Here is a 20,609-nt window from a genome sequence, read left to right as displayed (position 1 = left end):
TTAATAAGAGTTAAATTATGGCATACCCTAAATTTTAGCAGTCCATAAAGGTGATACTGTACCATCTGTATTTTTGCTATGGAAAGGTATTCACAAGATAACCATCAAAAGAAAAAAAGAAGTAATGTATAGAAAACGCCTGTTTTGTTAGGTATTTTATATGTCCACATCTATTTGTATGCACAGAATGAGGTTTAGAAGGAGATGCTACAAAATGCCAGCACTTTCTCTGAGTCTCAGGGTTATGAGTGATTTTCATCTTCCTTTTCCACAATGGACATGGCATTACTATAGCATGCATGTCAAGAAGATAATAAAAACAGCCTTTCCCTACCTCTGACTCTTAGCCTTGTTCACACCTCACTGTTCTGCATCACAGTAGCTCTCATAGACTTTATTTTCCACATTCAAACCACTGGCAAAGCTGGTGTTGCCACACAGAGCGCCTGACAATACCACTCAAGACTCAGGCTGGACAGAGAAGGGTCATAATTTCCTCAGAAGCATAAGAGAGAGATTTAGAAGGGAAAGTTATGCTTCCCCAGATTAGATTCTTTAACAGTAGATGTCTCTGAAGAAACAAAGTCAGCAGTTTATGCAGACGTGGGTGAAACAATCCACTAACCTGGCTTGTCTGTTTGAATCAAGCAGACATGTGCTCAAATCCTGGCTCTGCCACTTACTAGCTGTGTGATCCAAGGTCACTTAACCTTTTTGAGCTTCAGTTTGTTCATGGATTTATAAACCTTCCTTGCAGAGTCTCTATAATAATTAGATGGCAATTATATATCTAATATATTTAAAATAGATACTTTCATAAATAACAGTAGAACTATTATGAAAAAAAAATCAGAATACAGAATATAGCCAAGAAGGTTAACCAGATATATCAAACCAACCGATTTTCCAGTCCTAACAGTGCTGATGCCTTCTAAGTGATCAGTGTTTAACTCAAGAAATCTCTCTCATACTTCTGGATGAGTTTCCTCTCCCAGACAAGGCCTTCAGAGCCAACCTAAAGGATCCAATTCCTGCATAACTAACAACTCTAGGAGGTGCATTTGTCATCTAAACCAGAGAAAGGAGCACTCTGAGACCCCTAGAGCCAATCTTTACCCTCCAGAAGCCCACCCATGCCACAGACATCCTCCTCAACAAAGACATCTCCTTACTCTCAGGCAGATCACATCCTATTCTTTACCTGCCAGAAATCTTTCCTGATAGTTCTCTTATTTCTTCCTAAGGTCTTAAAGGACGCTTTCTGGAGGCAGTAGTCCCCCCTAAGGGAAAATAAGCCTGTGACCATCAGACCAATTAACAATGTACCATAAATCCAAATGCCCTTTTCCTTTTTATTCTCCCTCAATTTCTATTTTGAAAAATTTGAAACCTACAGAAAGTAAAAAAAAAAAAAAAGAAAAACCCACAGCACAATGTATGCATACTTTGGCTTCAAGGCTATCATTTTTAGCTATTATTTTACAAAGCCTTCTCTATATATACACAACACATATTTTCTTTTTTACTATTTAAAAATGTTTCAGACATTATGACATTTCACTCCTAAATACCTGAACACATATTTAGAAGAACATTCTCCATAGAACAATATCATTATCACACTGCAGCAATTACACATTAATACAATAATACCCTCTAATACACAGTCTCCAACTGTGCCAATATTTTGTCCTTAAAAATATTTTTCCAAATTGAGTTATGGATGACACATTGCCTTCAGTTATCAATGTCTCTTTAGTCTCCTTTAATCCCTCCCCTCCCCCTTTTTTTCCCCATGGCATTAACTTGAAAGAATCTAAGCCAATTCTCCAGCATGTTCCACAATCTGGATTTCTCAGGTTTGTTTCTCACAATCCGATTGATTCACTTAAAAACTGGCAACATACAACAAAGGTTACCTTGTGTAGTTCTCATTGTATCAGAATAGGAGGCATATATCTGTTTCTCCATTATTGGTGATACTAAGTGTGATCACTTGGTTAAGGAGGTACCAGCGAGATCTCTTGCTGGCCATACTCCACAATGGTCAAAGGCCCTTAAACCCATATGATGGCCTCTCTTATCCTCCTATGTTATGATTTCTTACCACCCTCTTTGAAGGAAACCAGGTATTCTTGAGATGGCAGAGAACAAGTCATTAGCAGTACTAGGGCCCACAAGAGCATTAATAGAAACTCCATCTGAAATCCTCCTAGAGCCCAATACTTCACTGTCAGACTTAGCAAAGACTATCCACGTTAGAGGCCGCTGGTGTACTCTGTAATGGTACACAGACCAGCAAAAGTCTCTCAAGCCAGCAACACCCATTCACAGGCTGAATTCAATCTCTGGGAAGTCCACTGCCATTCCTTTATGTCCTTCTCGACATAAAGACAATCTCACTAGCCAGTCAATTCTGATGTCCAAACCCCTGTCTGCAACACTAAGACTCAATCCAAAAACTTGTAATGTTGTGCGTTCAAATCTCTAGTTTATGCAGTGAGTTTCTAGGCACATTTGATAAAGACACTCTACATCTCTCATCTGCCTTCTTCTAGAACCCTCAATCTTTATGAAAGACCAAGATCTAGAGAAGGGAAAGGCTACCCACTCCAGTATTCTGGCCTAGAGAATTCCATGGACTATACAGTCCATGGGGCTGCAAAGAGTCGGACACGACTGAGTGACTTTCACTTTCACAAGATCTAAGGGCTGCAATATCACCTCAAGTTACCATTTCCTTTAAAAATTACGCTATCCCCTGGTGCAAACAATCACAGGCAGATGATACAAAATCAGTTTGTGAATGGCAGACTAACTTACCTTGTGTACCAATGTAAGCATTCTTCTGCTTGTAGCCATCCATGAAACTGGCATTGATGTAATCTGTCTAATGATAAAAAGGAAATATCATTGCAGTTGTGTGGAATATACCAATTGGGTACGAAAATGATGTACTAGGTAAATGAAACTCAAGGTATGGATTTTCTCTTCTTGTCAGGCAGTGAAGAAGTGAAAGGACCAATTTAAAACCTCACCTGCACAAATGTTAATGCAACAACTGGATATCCACATGCAGAAAAATCAAGCCTACCCTCTTACATCATACACAAAAACCTAACTCCAGGGAATTCCCTGGCAGTCCAGCGGTTAGAACTCTGAGCTTTCATTGCTGTGGGCTTGGTTCAGTCCCTGGTCAAGGAATTAAGGTTCTGCAGGCCACACAGCACGGCCAAAAAAAAAAAAAACAAAAAACCTAACTCCAAATGGATTGCAGACCTAATGTAAGAGCTAAAACTATAAAATCCTTAGAAGAAAACATAGTAATAAATGTTTGTGACCTTGGGTTAGGCAAAGCCTCCTTAGATATGACATCAAAAACACAAGCAACAAAAGACAAAAACATAAATCGAACTACAGTAAAATAGAAAACTTTTGTGCTTCAAAGGATACCATCAAGAAAGTGAAAAAACAACCCACAGAATGTACACATTTTATAAGGGATTTGTAGCTAAACTATATAAAGAATTCTCACAAATAAACAGTAAAAAGACAACTCAATTTTAAAATGGGCAAAGAATCAGAATAGCCATTTCTCCAAGAGAATATACAAATGGACAATGTGTACCTGAAAAGTTGCTCAACATCATTAGTCATGAGAGAAATGCAAATCAAATCCACAATGAGATAACACTTCACACCCACTAGAATGGCTACAGGTAAAAGATAATAATGAATATTGGCAAAAATGTGAGAAGACTGGAATCCTCATACATCACTAGTGGTAATATAAAATGGTGCAGTCACTTTAGAAAACAGTCTGACATTTCCTCAAAAGGTTAAATACTGAGCTACCATATGACCTGGAAATTCTAATCCCTAGGGAAATGAAAACATAGATCTACATAGAAAAACTCATATACAAATATTCATAGCAGCATCATTCATAGTAGCCAAAAAACAGAAACAACTCAATTGTTTATCAGCTAGTGGAATGGATAAATAAAACGCGGTGTAGGGATTTCCCTGGTGGTCCAGTGGTTAAGAATTCACCTGCCAATGTAGGGGACCATGGGTTTGATTCCTGGTCTGGAAAGCTCCCACATGCCATGGGACAACTAAGCCCATGTGCCACAACCACTGAGCCCATGCTCCACAACAAGAGAAACTACTGCAACGAGAAGCCTGTGCACTGCAACTAGAGAGCAGCCTCTGCTTGCTGAAACTAGAGAAAGCCCAAGTACAGCAACAAGGACCCAGCACAACCAAAAATAAACAAATGAATAAGTAAATATTTTTAAAAATGTGTGTACACACACACACACAATGGAATATTATTCAGCAATAAAAAAGAAATACTGATACATACTACAATATGAATGAACCTTGAAAACGTGCTAAGTGAGAGAAACCAGACATAAAGGGTCATGTATTGTATGACTCTATGTGAGATGTCCACAAAAGGCAAAAAGAGTACACAAACAGTAGATGTGCTTGGGAGAAATGGGGAGTGACTACCAAGGTGAGTTTCTTTTTTAGGTGATGAAAATGTTCTAAAGTTGATTGTGGTGATAGTTGCACAACTCTGAGAATATATTAAAAACCAATGACTTGTACACTTAAGAAGAGTCAACCGTATGGTGTGTGTATCTCAATAAAACTGCTATTAAAAAAAAAAGTCCCTTAGGACTACAGCACTGCAGCTCAGAACCAAACCCAGAAGGGAGGCAAGCCAAGCAACCTGAGCAGGAACATCCTGTCCACGTGGTGACACACAAAAGGCAAAGTGTGACTAGAGAAGGAAGAAAGTTATACCTCACACCTAGGACCATCAACAGCATGGGCCAAACACCCAGGCTCTGTTACTGCCTAAATTAACACAAAGCAAAAGCCACACACCTTCAGAAGAGTCTCAATGAACAGCTCAGGATGCACTCTCTTCTGCGGGCCTTCTCCCATTTCCCAATGTCCTCTATTTATATCATTAGCCATCAGGGAAATTAAATAGGCTTAAATTTTTATTGCTTTTATTCTACCTCCTCACAATATCTCTGTCAACACTATTTAGTCCAAGCTGATAAAAAAAGCCAAACAGATGCAGCTACAGCCTCAAGTCACAATGTAACTAGTTGAGAACACCTAGCAGCTAGGATGGATGGATATTAGAGGACAGGAAGGATTACAGGGCAAAAGTAAAGATGTTTCAACAGGAAACTAGGGAAAACTCATACTCCATTCCAATCTAGAGAGATCAGAAAGACCCCATCAGCCCTTTCGCCGCTGGTTCCAACACTTGGAGGACAGTCTGAACTGTCAGTATGCCCACAGCCACCCTCAGAAAACAACTCTGAGGAATTCCTGGGCGGTCCAATGATTAGGACCTAGGGCTTTCACTGATGTGAGCCGGGTTCAATCCCTGATGAGGGAACTAAGATCATGCAAGCTGCATGGCTCAGCCACAAAAAGAAAACATCTCCATCTCATGGTCAAACCCATGTTATTTGGATGAATGTCCATTAGATAGTCAGTCTACCAACTTATCCTCCCACTGATTATTTAGTCGAGTTTCCTGCTCTTTTCTTCTCCCACAGCAACTGGTAGTGACCTCATACTAGTAATACTAGTGCTCTACCCTCATTTGGACACCTTCACTAAGCTAATGGAACATGTGCAGTGAACCCAGCAAGCTAAAAGTCTCACTCACCCCAACCAGGCTTCTTAATCCAGGCCTCACCCACAGTCAGCCAAAGCCCATCCTCTGTTCTGCCTGGCACACTCAGATGGGACCCTAAAGGGCCCACGTGAGAAGGCATAGAAAAGTACAAATGATTTAGCTGGTACATGTCAATCAACACCATTGTATAAGTAATATATAAGCTGTTACGCTTGGAGTTACCTTCATGCTTTGAAAAGAAATGGCACTTCTTTAAAGGAGACTTATTTCTTTATAACTAAGGATACCAGTTTTTAGCATCCTTGTCTCTGAGAGCACTGGGAATTAAAACCAGCAATTTCAGAAGAATCATTAGATACTAAAAACTGAAAATGACCTCAGAGATAAAGTGCAGATTTGGGGGCAAACAGAAACAGCAGGAAGAACCAAAGCAGCACACACATTCTGTTATGGGCCAGGTTCAACAGAAATATAATATAATATAAGTCCAGGTATATATAAATCTGCTAAACAATTCACTAACAAACTTGAATCCTCCACTTACTGTGGAAAAGAGCCTCTACCAATATTTGTAATGTGGAGAGGGAGTACTAACTCAAGTGATGATCTTCAGAATAATTACACGATGACTAGAATAGTCTCCTGGTACACTGGGGTTCACTCACTCACTCACTCACAAATAATATACTGAATGTCTGATACATGACAGGCACTGTTCTAGGTCTTGGAGACAGAGCAGTCAACAAGACAGATACATTCAGATATCTCTGACTCTAGAGCCTCAATTCAACTAAGACAAAACTCAGTAATACTGATGAATTTGTCTTCAATCAGGCAGACTCTCAGCTAATACCACTGCAGAAAAACCCTCTGTAAGGATCCTAGACAGGGTTATGAATTCAGTTTATGAATTGAAACAGTAGGGTCAAAGAGATTAAAACCATGATCCCACGGTCCTGACTCATATATCATATATGCCCAAATATAAAGCAATGATTTTCCTAAGAATTATCCTCCAGAAAAAAGAGGAAGGATATAACAAGTCCATATACTGCGTGTGACGTTAAGGGGCACTCCTTTGCTGTGAACGGGAACCTCAATCAATGCTGTTTTTTGATGTGTATAAAGGTCACCAGACAGAACTGTTGTATCAGAAGGAAAAAAGAAGAAATATAACACCTATTTAATTGCTGACCTCAAAATTCTAAGTTTTGGATGTCACTGTAATCAAGTCATACGAAAGAGGACTTTAAAAATAAGTAAATAAATGATTATGCTATAGAGGATGCATGAGATACAGGATGAAAGAAAAGAAAAAACTATGCTAATATTATAGATTTTTTCTGATTTAGGATAAATTTTCCAGTGACAATATACTTAAAAAAGGAAATAAAAAGGTGTTCTGGATAACTGTTAGACTGACTCAAAAAGTAGCTCAAATAAGGACAAAAAGAAACAGATGTTAAAGATGTATGTGAAGAGTCTGAATAACATTTCCACTAAATATCCCTACTAAATATATGTGATTTTTAATATGCACAGATATGATTGAATCAATTCTAAAATTTGGGCATTTGACCAATTCATCTCTTTTGTGCTTAGTCACTCAGTCATGTCCAACTCTTTGCGACCCCATGAACTGTAGCCCACCGGCTCCTCTGTCCATAGGGATTCTCCAGGCAACAATACTGAAGTGGGTTGCCATGTCCTCCTCCAGGGGATCTTCCCAACCCAGGGATCAAACACAGGTCTCCCACATTGTAAGCAGATTCTTTACCATCTGAGCCACCAGGGAAGCCCATGCGTACACTATTTGTCTAAAATTTTTGTCAGATCTTCTAGACGGAAAAATCAGAGGTCACTTATAATGAGTCCCCTGGTATTGTAATATATACCCTCACACCAGTGAGGTAGATGACATGTCTAGGACTTTATAACTAAAGAGTAAAAGGAGATATAATTTATTGAGTACCTACAGTAATATACCAGACTTTGGGATATCAGCATGTATGTAAAGTATTTCATTTAATTTCCACTTAGTACTGTGAGATGGGCATAAAAGGACTTTCATATGGTAACAGACTAGTATGTAGTCTAAAACTCAAACCTTCCCTCTCTGGCTTAGAGTTCATGTTCTTTTTACTACAGTATTAGTAAGCTTCACTTTGGAAGAGGCTTACGTTTCCCCTAGTGCTTCTGAAAGACATTTATCTTTCTACCTGAGTGTGGCCGCTTCGTTTCGTCAGCTTCACTCTAGTTTGGTCCAGGCAGGGTACATCCCCATAGCGGTTCTTCTCTAGGTTTCCTGGAGACCTGAAAGAGATGAAACAAACTGAAATAAAGACACAACTGTAAGAGTTGAAAATGGATGACGACGGGAGTGGAACTGAGGGTAAGGAGGGAGACTGCTATTTGCCATTCATTACTTTTTTTCTTTGGTATTATTTGATTCTGAAAAAATCATCTGCGTATATATTGATTAAAAGCAAAAAAAAAATTTACAAAGACCACCCACATAAAGTAATACTCTATATTACTTATGCATATGAATGTATATGTAAGAGTATAAACATAATGATCTGGAAGGAAACATACCACATTCATACTAGTGACTGCTTCTGAGAAGTGAGAATTGATGGTGACAGTTAGAAGGGATTTCAACTTTACAATTAACTCTTTCTTTTATATAAAAAGATGAAGCAAATACAACAAAATACTAAAAACTGCCAGTTATTAATTCTTGGTGGCTAAGAAATAGTTGTTAGTCACGTTATACTCTTAGGGGCATCTTCCCACACAAATAAACCCAGCTGATATTTTACAAAGTTTCAAGAACAATTCAACAGAAAAAGGAATACTCTTTCCGACCAATGGTGCTGGACCAATTAGATACCTATAGGGAAAAAATCTGAACACCAAACTAAACCTTACACAAAAAATTAATTCAAAATGGATCACAGATTTAAATTAAATGTAAAACATAAACTATACAAATTTTAGGGAAAAAAGTAGAAAAATCTTTGGATTTTAAGGCGAAGCAATGTGTTCTTAGGCTTGACATCAAGAGTATGACCTATAGAGGAAAAAATGATTAAAGAACTTCATCAAAATAAACTTCTGCTTCACAAGAGAACCAGAAAAGAAAAAAAGAAAGAAAAGCTACAGACTAGAAGAAAATATTTTCAAACTATGCATCCAACAAAGAACGAGTACGTAGAACATAAAGAACTCTCAAGTATCAAGTGTTTAAAAAAAAAATCCAAATGGAAAATGGGCAAAACACATTTTTACAAAGAGGATATACAGATGGCAAAAAAGTTCATGAAAAAATGTTCAATAACATTAGCTAGTAGAAAAATGTAAATTAAGACCACAATTTTAATTTTAACTTAGGGGTATCATTACATACCTATCAGAACAGCCAAAAAAAAAAAAAAAAAAAAAAAGTGACAACACTGAACACTGGGGAGGATGCAAAGAAAACGGACATTCTGGGACTTCCCTGGGAGTCCAGTGGCTAAGACCCCGTGCTCCCAGTGCAGGGGGCCCAGGTTTGGTCCCTGGGGCTGCAGCTAAGAATCCCATATGCCACAGTGAAGGTCAGAGACCCAGCAGAGTCAGATAAAGAAATAACACATATTTCAAAAAAAGAAACAGCCCATTCACATATTGCTGGGGGGAATGCAGAAGAATATAGCCACTCTAGGAAACAGCTGGATAGTTTTTCATAAAACTAAACACTTAGTTAACATATAACCTAGCAATTCCACCCTTAGCCATTTCTCCCAGAGAAACAGAAACTTATTTTTACACAAAACCTAGACATGAATGTTCACAGCAACTTTACTCATAATCGCTAGAAACTGGAAACAACCCAGATGTCCTTCAACAAGTGGTTAATTGGTTAACAGTTTACACTGTGGTTCAATCATATCATGGAATATTATTCAGCAATAAAAAGGAACAAACTTGATACAAATAAAAACTTGGGTGAAACTCCAGAGAATTACACTGAGTAAAAAAAGGCAATCCCCAAAGTCTATATACAGTATGATTCCATCTATATAGTAACATTCTTGAAATGACAAAATTATAGTAATGGAAAATTGATTAGTAGTTACAGGGGTCAGGGATGGGGAGGGATAGAATGGAGAGGTATGTGGTTATGGAATTCTGTATCTTGACTGTGGTTTTGTATACACAAACCTACCTGAGTGATAAAAATTGCAAAGAACTAAATACACAAACACACAAACAAAAACTGGGGAAATCTGAATAAGATTGGTGGACCTGCAATGTGGGAGACCTGGGTTCGATCCCTGGGTTGGGAAGATCTCCTGGAGAAGGGAACAGCTACCCACTCCAGTATTCTGGCCTGGAGAATTCCACGGACTGTATAGTCCATGGGGTCGCAAAGAGTCAAGACACGACTGAGCAACTTTCACTTAACTTACTTATCAATATCCCAGTTGTGATACTGTACAAAGCTTTTGGAAGATGTTACCATGGGATAGCTGTGGAAAGGGTATACATGATCTTTGAATCTACAATTTTCTCATAATAAAAATTAAATTTTTATTTATTAAAAAAAATCCTTTGAAAGAACGATGTAGAGGGGAAAAAAGGTAAAGTCTCACAGTCCATGGGCATCCTGGACCGCAGTGAATACCTACTTCTTAAACTAGAATTCCAAGGAAAACAGTTTGTTCTGTGTAAGTAGTTCTACAGGAACTGAGTGTGAGACACAGGCCTGAAGATGTTGAGGATTCTGGTTTCTAGCTCCTGAAGTAGGATGTTTTCATTCATTCAATAAATAAAGAGGCAGGACTGGGAATCCTTCCATAAGATTGGGATAGATTCTCTGATTATAACATGATAGCTGACTTGGATGATGCAAAGAGGATAATCCAAACATACTTTTTTAATGTGATGAAGGGGAACCATGGTAGAAATGACACCTTAAGGACCCCTCAGCAGAAGCACCAGAGCAAGGTCAGGGATTCCCAGAACAAGGGTGCACCCTCTGCTCTGGCTGGGAAAAGGACTGGACACATATAGGGGTCTAGAACTGGTGGGGAAGAACACTCTCCCCATGTGATACATGCTCTGCTTTCTCGCTCTTTTTTTTCCTTATTTTTCTTTGGATTCTTGTTTTACTGATTTTTTTTTCTTAATTGCTTCTCCTCTCTTACCTTCCTTATCTGTTTCCTAACTTGTTATTATTCTCTTTCTTTTTCCTTCTCTTTCTTTCCTCACTCTTTGCATACCTTTTTTACAGTACACTGACTAAGCTGGAGGGGAATTACAAGGGGAGAGAGGTACTCACAGATTCCCAAAACATTTAAGCTATAAAATAATCAGTGGATATCAGCGAGTCTAACATAAAATATTACAAACAGGAAAACTGAGGTATAAAGTAGGGAAATAACTTGGGTAAATCAAAGAGGATATTTTTGGCTAAGCTGGTACTTGAGCCTGAGACCCACTGAAGACAGCTTCCTTAATTTTCAACAAACAGATCTCAAAACTTGGAGGAAAAGAAGTTTTTGCTGCAGTCAATGAAAACATGTTAAGATAAATGACAGCAGCAGTAAGAGAAATGATCAGTGCTCTACTGCCAACAATAGTTATCAAGTAGTTACAAACCAGTTATAGAATTTAGGTAGAAGGAAAATCCCACAGGCTAAATTCCTAAGAGGCAACTCCTCTCTTACTGACTGTGGGTTATTTAAAATGGACCAGTATGCCTCCTCAGAAAGTAATGTAACACTATAAACGCTCTAGGCAGAAGCTGCCCAAAAGCAAGGATGAGATCACACTTAGAACAAGAATCAACAGCCTACATTTTGGGCCTCTACTTTTTTTTTTTTCCCCCTAAAAGCACTTGCATATCAGGAACACATCAAAAAAATGCATCCTTTAGTACAGTTTCTCTATTGTTACCAAAGACCTTCAGAAACTTCACAGCATATGCTATTGGCAACAAGCGCCAACTGGTGCCTCTCTCTGGATGAGAGAAACCATGATCTAAGTGAAAGTGGTGCTCCTTAACCTAAGGAAGAGCCTCTCCTAAGGATGTAAGGTGTGGAAGGTGTACCAACACGTGTCACAAGTATCTTGGAAAGTGATCACTGGAACCTTCCCTACTTACATGGAACAGTGGAAAGTACCAACTGGGTTCTCACGACGGATGTCTTCATACTCCTCGTATATCCCCCGCTTCTGCCTGGTGCTAACATAGTCCATCAACTCCTGGATGGTCATGGCTTGGGGGTCTGGGACATGCACTGAGTCCCAGTCTAAGGCTGGAGGGAGGGAGAACAGGATGATCTCATCGAAGGGATCTGGGTGGCCATTCATCTGGGATAGAAACTGGAAATTCCAAGTGGCGAGGTCAATTTTGACATATCCACCCAGGTTTTCCGGGAGGCACTCTCTGGGCAGGTGCTGGGTGACTTCAGACGTCTTCAATATCTGAATCTGGAAAGTAAGAGAGAACTACGTGAGTCTGTGGGAAGGGAGGGGCATACAGACAGTGAACGTAAAGAACCAAAGTACTTCAGAGAATGAGATGAGATCGGCTTGAAACACGTGGTATACTTAGAAAAGACGTAAATGCCATTTCATCTGTTTAACATTGAAATCCTAGGAATTTCCCAGGAAAGGTTTGATTTTCCACAATGTATAGCAAACTCATTCCTGGAATTAGGGGCCCTGTCATAAACATAAAGGTAGGTATAGAGAACCAAGGCTTTATACTATATACAAGGCTTTCCAGTTCCATCTCACACGGGTCCTGGCCTTTTTGACTACTAAGAATGCATGGAAAGTGGTTGTTTTGTCAACCCCATACTAAGGTAACCAATTCTAAGTCTGTTAGCTTGTCCTTTACTCATAGCTTGGTATGGATGTTCTCAAAAATAGATTTCTAAATGAAAGCAAGACAAAACCAGCCACCCAGAGGCAGGGAAGCCCAGGAAAAATGCTAGAGAAGTAACTATAATACTCAATTCCTCTCTTTGCTGCCATAGTGGACACAGCCATATTGGACCAAATTAGCCTAGCTGGTTCCTTTTGAAATCTGTGTGGAATGGGATGTTTGCCTTGTTTGCTGCTGCTTCTTCCTGGAATGCCGTCTTTTTCTCTATGGCCTCTTCAAGGACCAGCTATGGCTCAACTCTTTTGTGAAGCCTTCCTTGACTGTCTGAGGAAATATTCTCCTCTGTGTTCCCGTTGAGCCACAGTCCTCTGAACATGTCTTCTCCCCTTTCACAACCATGAGCTCCACAGAAGTAAGGGCTATGGCACTCAAGTTTTAATTCCCAAGGCTCAGAACCTGGACTGTAAAGGTGCTCAATATATTTTGAGCTTGTACATGCATGTATATACACTTGTATAAAATGCAAGTGTTAAGAACTCACCCAAGGAGTCCTCTCAAAGAGTCACCTGGGAGAGTACCTCTCCTACTCTGGGGTCACTAAGTCCCTAACCTTCTACAAAACGAAATGTCTTTAGTTTTTTCCCTCCAACCCAAGGTGCCTCAGCAACAAAGATCTGTATTGTTAGTATTCATATAATCTCATATTTTAAAAAAATCCTCTGATAATATTTTACATTATTATCTTATTCTAGTATATCAATGTTTCCTATACCCTTTCTCTTAAGGGTGAGAAATGAATGAGTGAATGACTAAAACCATAATCTTTGTGTCATGGAATATTCGGGGAATGATAATAGAATTAAGATGATGTTAGACAACACTTTTGAAGTTAGGAAGCAACAAGCTGTTTTAAGAGAAAATGCCAGGAGTAAAAAAGTGTCTGAGATTCTCCTTTACCACCCTGGTGGTCAAAGGGACTGAGTGATACTTCCAGTTGAACAAAATAAAATACCAGCTCAACTGAGGTAATTATATTAGAAGCTGTACAAATCTAAATTTGGGAAGTGGTAGCTATCTCTAAGTTACTCATGGGACACATTTCTTCGATATTAGCTGCATGCAAGGTACTATATAGAGGGGAAGTGCCCAAATTATTTCCAGGTTCAAACTTCAAGGAACTTGTAGTACAGTCAAAAAGGAAGCTTGTACTGAGCTGAGTAAAGAATAAAGCAGAAAATGTAAGTGAACACACTAACAGAAGCAGGAAGAGAGACAAGTCAGGAAGGCTTTTGAAGGCAGAGAATTAACTGACAAGTTTCAACAGCAGAGACGGAACTGTACCTATCCCACCTCCAAATAATAAAGTTAGCTTGCCTTACCCTCTCCCGAACTTTATCCTTCAGAAGGAGGCTGATAATGGAATAGGGCACTCGGAACCATATGGGTGCTCCCACAATCAGCACTTTCTTCAAACGAGCTGGAAAAGCTCCCTGTGGAGAACACATGTGTGTGTTAGTCACTCAGTTGTGTCTGACTCTTTGTGACCCTATGGACTGCAGCCTGCCAGGCTCCTCTGTCCATAGAATTCTCTCAGCAAAAATACTGGAGTGGGTTGCCATTCCCTTCTCCAGGGGATCTTCCTGACCCACGGATCACATCCGGGTCTCCTGCATTGCAGGCAGATTCTTTACCATCTGAGCCACCAGGGAAGCCCTGTGGAGAACACATACAAGGATTTAAATACACCAATCAGGGCACTTCAACAGTGCCTAGTGGGAGCTTTGATTGTTTAAATCCAAAATTTAGGTTTTCTGCTCTTTTCACCATTCTTACCCAGCAGGGGGAGTCTACAGCCTAATTCAGATTTCACTTAGTGGCTAGAGAAAAAGTAGTTAAAAAGAAAGAAATGAAAGCAACCTAAAAGTCCATCACCAGAGGAATGGATAAAGATGTGGTACATGTATACAATGGAATATTACTCGGCCATTAAAAAGAACAAAATAACACCATTTGCAGCAACATGGATGGACCAAGAGATTCTCATACTGAGTGAAGTCAGACACAAAGGCAAATCTATCACTTATATGTGGAATCTTAAAAAGAAAAAAAGGGTACAAATGAACTTATTCACAAAACAGAAGTAGAGCCATGGATGTAGAAAACAAACTTACTGTTACTAGGGGATAAGGGTGGGGGAGGGATAAATTGGGAGATTGGGATTGACATAAACACAATACTATATATAAAACATGCAACTGATTCACTTTGTTGTACACCTGAAACTAACACAGCATTATAAATCAACTACAGTTCAATAAAGCTTAAAAAAAGAAATTAAAAGCTGATTTACCGTTCAAAGCAATCATATTATGGAGACATAGACAGGGGCAAAAGTTCAGCCTGGGACACCTAAGGATTATAGGTGAGTATGCTGGAATCCACACATTGAAATGCATGGGCTTTGAGTTATTTGATCTGGATCCACTTAACACCAGAGAACGACTTCAGAACTTTTGGTTGCGTTAGTAAGACATACCCTAAAGATTCTCAAGTCTCCCTGCAGATCTGAAAGAGGAATCTCAAAGGAAACAGATGAGTATCTCCTTACCTTTTTTTTTTTCTGTGATTATATTCCCTTAATCAAGTGAGTTCTCTATGATTTTTATTGTCAGTACAACACCACATTTTCAAAAAAACTCTTATTTGTGAAACAAATAAAATAAAAAAATAGTAATATTATGTTCTTGTCCATATAAGCTTTATAGATCAAAACTACTCTGACTTTTCTTGTCAGCATACATGTATGCATCCTTACCTTCTAATTATTAAAACTTTAAGGAACAATTAGATCACAAATAAAATGAACATGAAACATTTCTCATAATCTTTCCTTTAATTGATATCTGTGTGTTTATAATCATTTTCTACTCATCTCTTCATCTATTTATATATTCATTCATTCAGTCAATCAATATGATCACCTGGGCATGAGGACAAATTAGGTCTAAAAGAAAGGAGACACCCTGATCTGCACAAGGCATAAGAATTAAAAATTATTTCTTTTTAAGCCACAGCTCTTTGTTTCATAAAGTTTCTCAACACTCCAGTCCTGCTCATAGGCAGGGATAATGAGTAATACTGTCCTTCTACTGGGAAGAAATTATTCCCAGCTATATAATAGTATTTTAAAGTACTGTAATAGCATTTTAAAATATGAAAGATAAATATGAGAAAATCAGCCACCCTATAAATAATAATCAACATAAAAGTATAATGGTAAAAAGCCTCTAGTTTATAATAGTACTTGTATACAAAAGCACCATCTCTCTCCCTGTATGATAATGGTCTTACAAAAGAGATGATTTATCCCTGGAGTTTACTATGTTTATACATATATATATATGTACATTTTTTAGCCTAAGAATATACATCAAAAGAAACATGTAAGACACATAGTTTTTAAATTTTATTGAAAGACATAACAAAAGACTTTAAAAAATCCATAAAACAAAGCATTCCTGGACAGGTAAAGATGAGGCTGTAAAGTCAATTCTCCTTAAATTAATTCATTATATCCAAATTAAATCCCAAAGTGTCTTATCTACCAGAACTTGACTGAATGACTCTAATGTTCATCTAATCAAAAGATCATGATTTTTTAAAAGCATTTTCTCAACAGATTTATAATTTTGAAAAAGTGATTACCTCTGTGGAATGGCACTGGGCTGTATGAAGGAGGGGTTGGAGACTTTTCCTTGGATTAGTTTTTTTGTTTGTTTTTATAATTTAAAAAAAAGGTATAAAGTTTGTTTTTAGAATGCCTGTTATATACAAGTAAAAATTTAAATAAAAGCACACAAAAGTGCATGTAAAAGAATAAAAATGTAAAAACAGTCAAAACAATTTTTAGAAATAAAAGAATACAGGGAAGCTTATCCTATAAAATGTTAAACTTCATTATAAGGCTACAATAAATTTAAAAAGTGAGTATGTTGGTCTGGATGCCTAGATCAATAGAACAAGAAGTCCAGAAATAGACACACTTACCATATGGAAATTTAGTATAAAATAAAGGCGTTACCCAAAGTAAGTAGGGAAGAAAGTGTATTAGTTAACAAATATCACCAAGACAGCTATTTAAAAACAAATTATTTTGTCCATAATATTATATACTATGCATATTATTAAATGTAAAATATGTAATATGGTATATTAAAACTATAATGAAAAATTGAGAAAACATAGTACTATGACAAGACATCGTTATGTTGAGTAAATTATAAACTGCAAAAATGCTGGTAACACATACTTAATAATGTTCCTAATATTCTTAATAACAAATTTTGCAAATCAATGAGACAAACACTTCAACAGAAAAATGGGTAGAATATATAAGCAGAAAAAAATTTTTAAAGAAATACTGATGTTAAACGTGAAAATAAGTTAAAGTTCATCAGTAATAAATAAATACCAAATAAAGACATGAATATGATTAAAATCCAAATAATAAATGATGATGAGAATCTAGCAAACAAGGATGTTGATCGGAGTATAAATCTGAACTAAGGTTTTAGAAGACTATTTGGCAATATTTATCAAATTTTAAATGTACCTACATTTTGACCATAAATATCTGCTTACCTAAATTTATCCTGAGGAAATAATTGACCAAATATACAAAAATAAATGTAAAACGATGTTCGCTGAAGCCTTTATAACAACACAAAAAAATAGAATAAACTTCATTTTTTCTGCTTGGTATATCAACAACAGGAACATTTTTTGTAAGGGACTTCTCTGGTGTTCCCAGTGGTTAAGAATCTGCCTGACAACGCAAGCAGTGCTGCTAGGTCACTTCAGTCATGCCTGACTCCTTGTGACCCCATGGACTGTAGTCCACCAGGCTCCTCTGTCCATGAGATTCTCCAGGCAAGAATACTGGAGTGGGTTGCCATGCCCTCGTCCAGGGGATCTTTCCAACCCAGGGATCAAACTGATGTCTCATTATGTCTCCTGCATTAGCAACCGGGTTCTTTCCCACTAGCGCCACCTGGGAAGCCAGCCACTGAAGGGGGACATGGGTTCAATCCCTGGTCCGGGAAGATCCCACATTCTGGGGAGCAGTTAAGCCTAGATGTCACAACTAGTGAGCCTGTGTGCCGCAAATACTGAAGCCCCCCAGGCCCTAGAGCCTGTGCTCTGCAACAAGAGAAGTCACAGCAGTGAGAAGCCCACACACCACAACAAAGAGTAGCCCCCACCTGCTGCAACTAGAGAAAGCCCACGCAGCAATGAAGACCCAGCACAGAGAAAAACAAAAACTGTGCAGCCACTAAAAAACGTGAGGGAAAAAAAGAGCTAAGAGCTATATGTACTGACATATAAAGATGACAAAGATACACTGCTAAGTAAAAAAATGACAAATTACAACTGCTGAATATAATATGCCATACTTGTAAAGAAAAATAATTATCCTCATCCCATATGTATGCATACCTATATACACATGTACACATTTTAAAAGCTTGGAGCTTGGACATACATACCCTAAGTTCTTTATACTGATAATTTTCAAGGGGTGGAATTATAAGTAATAGCTCTGTACTTATTGGAGAAGGAAATGGCACCCCACTCCAATACTCTTGCCTGGAGAATCCCATAGACGGAGGAGCCTGGTAGGCTACAGTCCATGGGGTCGCTGGGAGTTAGACACGACTGAGTGACTTCACTTTCATGCATTGGAGAAGGAAATGGCAACCCACTCCAGTGTTCCTGCCTGGAGAATCCCAGGGACGGGGGAGCCTGTCTATGGGGTCGCACAGAATCGGAGACGACTGAAGCAACTTAGCAGCAGCAGTAGCAGCTATACTTACTAGTTGTATTACCTTCAGCAAGTTCTTGTATTTTCTAGGCCTAAGTTTCTAGATCTATAAAATGGGTACAATTATAGTAATAGCCATCACAACTCACGGGAATGTTATCAGGATTAATTGAGGATTAATGGTATCAGGATTAACTAAAGCATGAAGTTAGAACTGTATTCATATTACTTTATAAGGGTCAGCATTAATAAATTTTCTGAAAATTAATGTACTTTTAGTCATGTATTTCTCTTTTTCTTAAACTCATTTATTTATTTTTATTTTCGGCTGCACTTGATCTTCTCTGCTGCAGCATGTGGGCTTTCTCTAGTTGCAGCAAGTAGGGGCTACTCTCTAGTTGTGGTGCGCGGGTTCTAGAGCGCTGACTCAGTACTCGCAGTGCACGGGCTAAGTTTCCCCACAGCATGTGGAATGCTCCTGAACCAGGGATCGAACCTGTGTCCCCTGCACTGGCTGGCAGACTCTTAACCACTGGACCACCAGGGAAGTCCCAGTCATGTATTTCATAATCAGGAAAATAAACATTTATTCTTTGGGCTAGACAAATTCCACATTGTCTAGTAAAAGTAAATTTCACACTGTATGGTTTAAATGGTTCATCTAAAATAATAGCTAAGAATCCATATAATGGCAACTAAAATAGGTTAATAAAAGCAAAAATAAACAAATGGGATCTAATTAAAATTAAAAGCTTCTGCACAACAAAGGAAAATATAAGCAAGGTGAAAAGACAGCCTTCTGAATGGGAGAAAATAATAGCAACTGAAATAACTGACAAACAACTAATATCAAAAATATACAAGCAACTTCTGCAGCTCAATTCCAGAAAAATAAACGACCCAATCAAAAAATGGGCCAAAGAACTAAGTAGACATTTCTCCAAAGAAGACATACGGATGGCTAACAAACACATGAAAAGATGCTCAACATCACTCATTATTAGAGAAATGCAAATCAAAACCACAATGAGGTACCACTTCACACCAGTCAGAATGGCTGCGATCCAAAAATCTGCAAGCAATAAATGCTGGAGAGGGTGTGGAGAAAAGGGAACCCTCCTACACTGTTGGTGGGAATGCAAACTAGTACAGCCACTATGGAGAACAGTGTGGAGATTCCTTAAAAAATTGCAAATAGAACTACCTTATGACCCAGCAATCCCACTTCTGGGCATACACACCGAGGAAACCAGAATTGAAAGAGACACATGTACCCCAATGTTCATCGCAGCACTGTTTACAATAGCCAGGACATGGAAACAACCTAGATGTCCATCAGCAGATGAATGGATAAGAAAGCTGTGGTACATATACACAATGGAGTATTACTCAGCCGTTAAAAAGAATTCATTTGAATCAGTTCTGATGAGATGGGTGAAACTGGAGCCAATTATACAGAGTGAAGTAAGCCAGAAAGAAAAACACCAATACAGTATACTAACACATATATATGGAATTTAGGAAGAAGGCAATGACGACCCTGTATGCAAGACAGGAAAAAAGACACAGATGTGTATACCAGACTTTTGGACTCAGAGGGAGAGGGAGAGGGTGGGATGATTTGGGAGAATGGGAATTATAACATGTATACTGTCATGTAAGAATTGAATCGCCAGTCCATGTCTGACATAGGGTGCAGCTTGCTTGGGGCTGGTGCATGGGGATGACCCAGAGAGATGTTGTGGGGAGGGAGGTGGGAGGGGGGTTCATGTTTGGGAACGCATGTAAGAATTAAAGATTTTAAAATTTAAAAAAAATAAAAAATTAAAATTAAAAAAAAAAGATTAAAAAAAAATTAAGAATGGACTATATGCAAAAAAAAAATAAAATAAAATAAAATTTAAAACAAGGATTACTCCTAAGAAAGTTACCAAGATGGGGAAAATTTATTCAGAGCAACTTAGGAAGTCAAAGATTATGTATACTTTTATTCTAGTGTCATATTTTCATCCAAATCCTCACCACAGTTAACTATTGGAAATTAATTCACACTGAATAGAAATCTAAAGTGTGAGACCGTGCATTGAAGATAAACTTCTATTTATAACTTTCATAAGAATGAGGATGGTAGGGGACTGAATTTAAAATTTTATCTATTCCCAATGATGGAGCAACAAGTCACTAAAGAGAACATATAGATAAATAGATTTTAAGGCAACCAAACTTTTATTTCA

The 20,609-nt window shown here is 38.1% G+C and overlaps 1 protein-coding gene across 1 annotated transcript in view; it reads right to left on the bottom strand.

The window, feature by feature from the left end:
• The window catches only part of PTPN9 (protein tyrosine phosphatase, non-receptor type 9), a 74,218-nt gene that overhangs the window by 6,788 nt on the left and 46,821 nt on the right, over positions 1–20,609 (bottom strand). The window contains exons 6-9 of the mRNA XM_018065986.1: positions 13,934–14,044; positions 11,826–12,154; positions 7,894–7,987; positions 2,824–2,890 (exon numbers count right to left, since the gene is read on the bottom strand). Coding sequence (XP_017921475.1) covers positions 2,824–2,890; positions 7,894–7,987; positions 11,826–12,154; positions 13,934–14,044 — 601 coding nt within the window. The remainder of the gene's footprint in view (positions 1–2,823; positions 2,891–7,893; positions 7,988–11,825; positions 12,155–13,933; positions 14,045–20,609) is intronic.

The sequence above is a fragment of the Capra hircus genome, chromosome 21 (genome assembly GCF_001704415.2).
Source record: "Capra hircus breed San Clemente chromosome 21, ASM170441v1, whole genome shotgun sequence".
Lineage (NCBI taxonomy): Eukaryota > Metazoa > Chordata > Mammalia > Artiodactyla > Bovidae > Capra > Capra hircus.
Note: the sequence above shows the minus strand (reverse complement) of the source record. Positions and strands in the feature narration are given on the sequence as shown.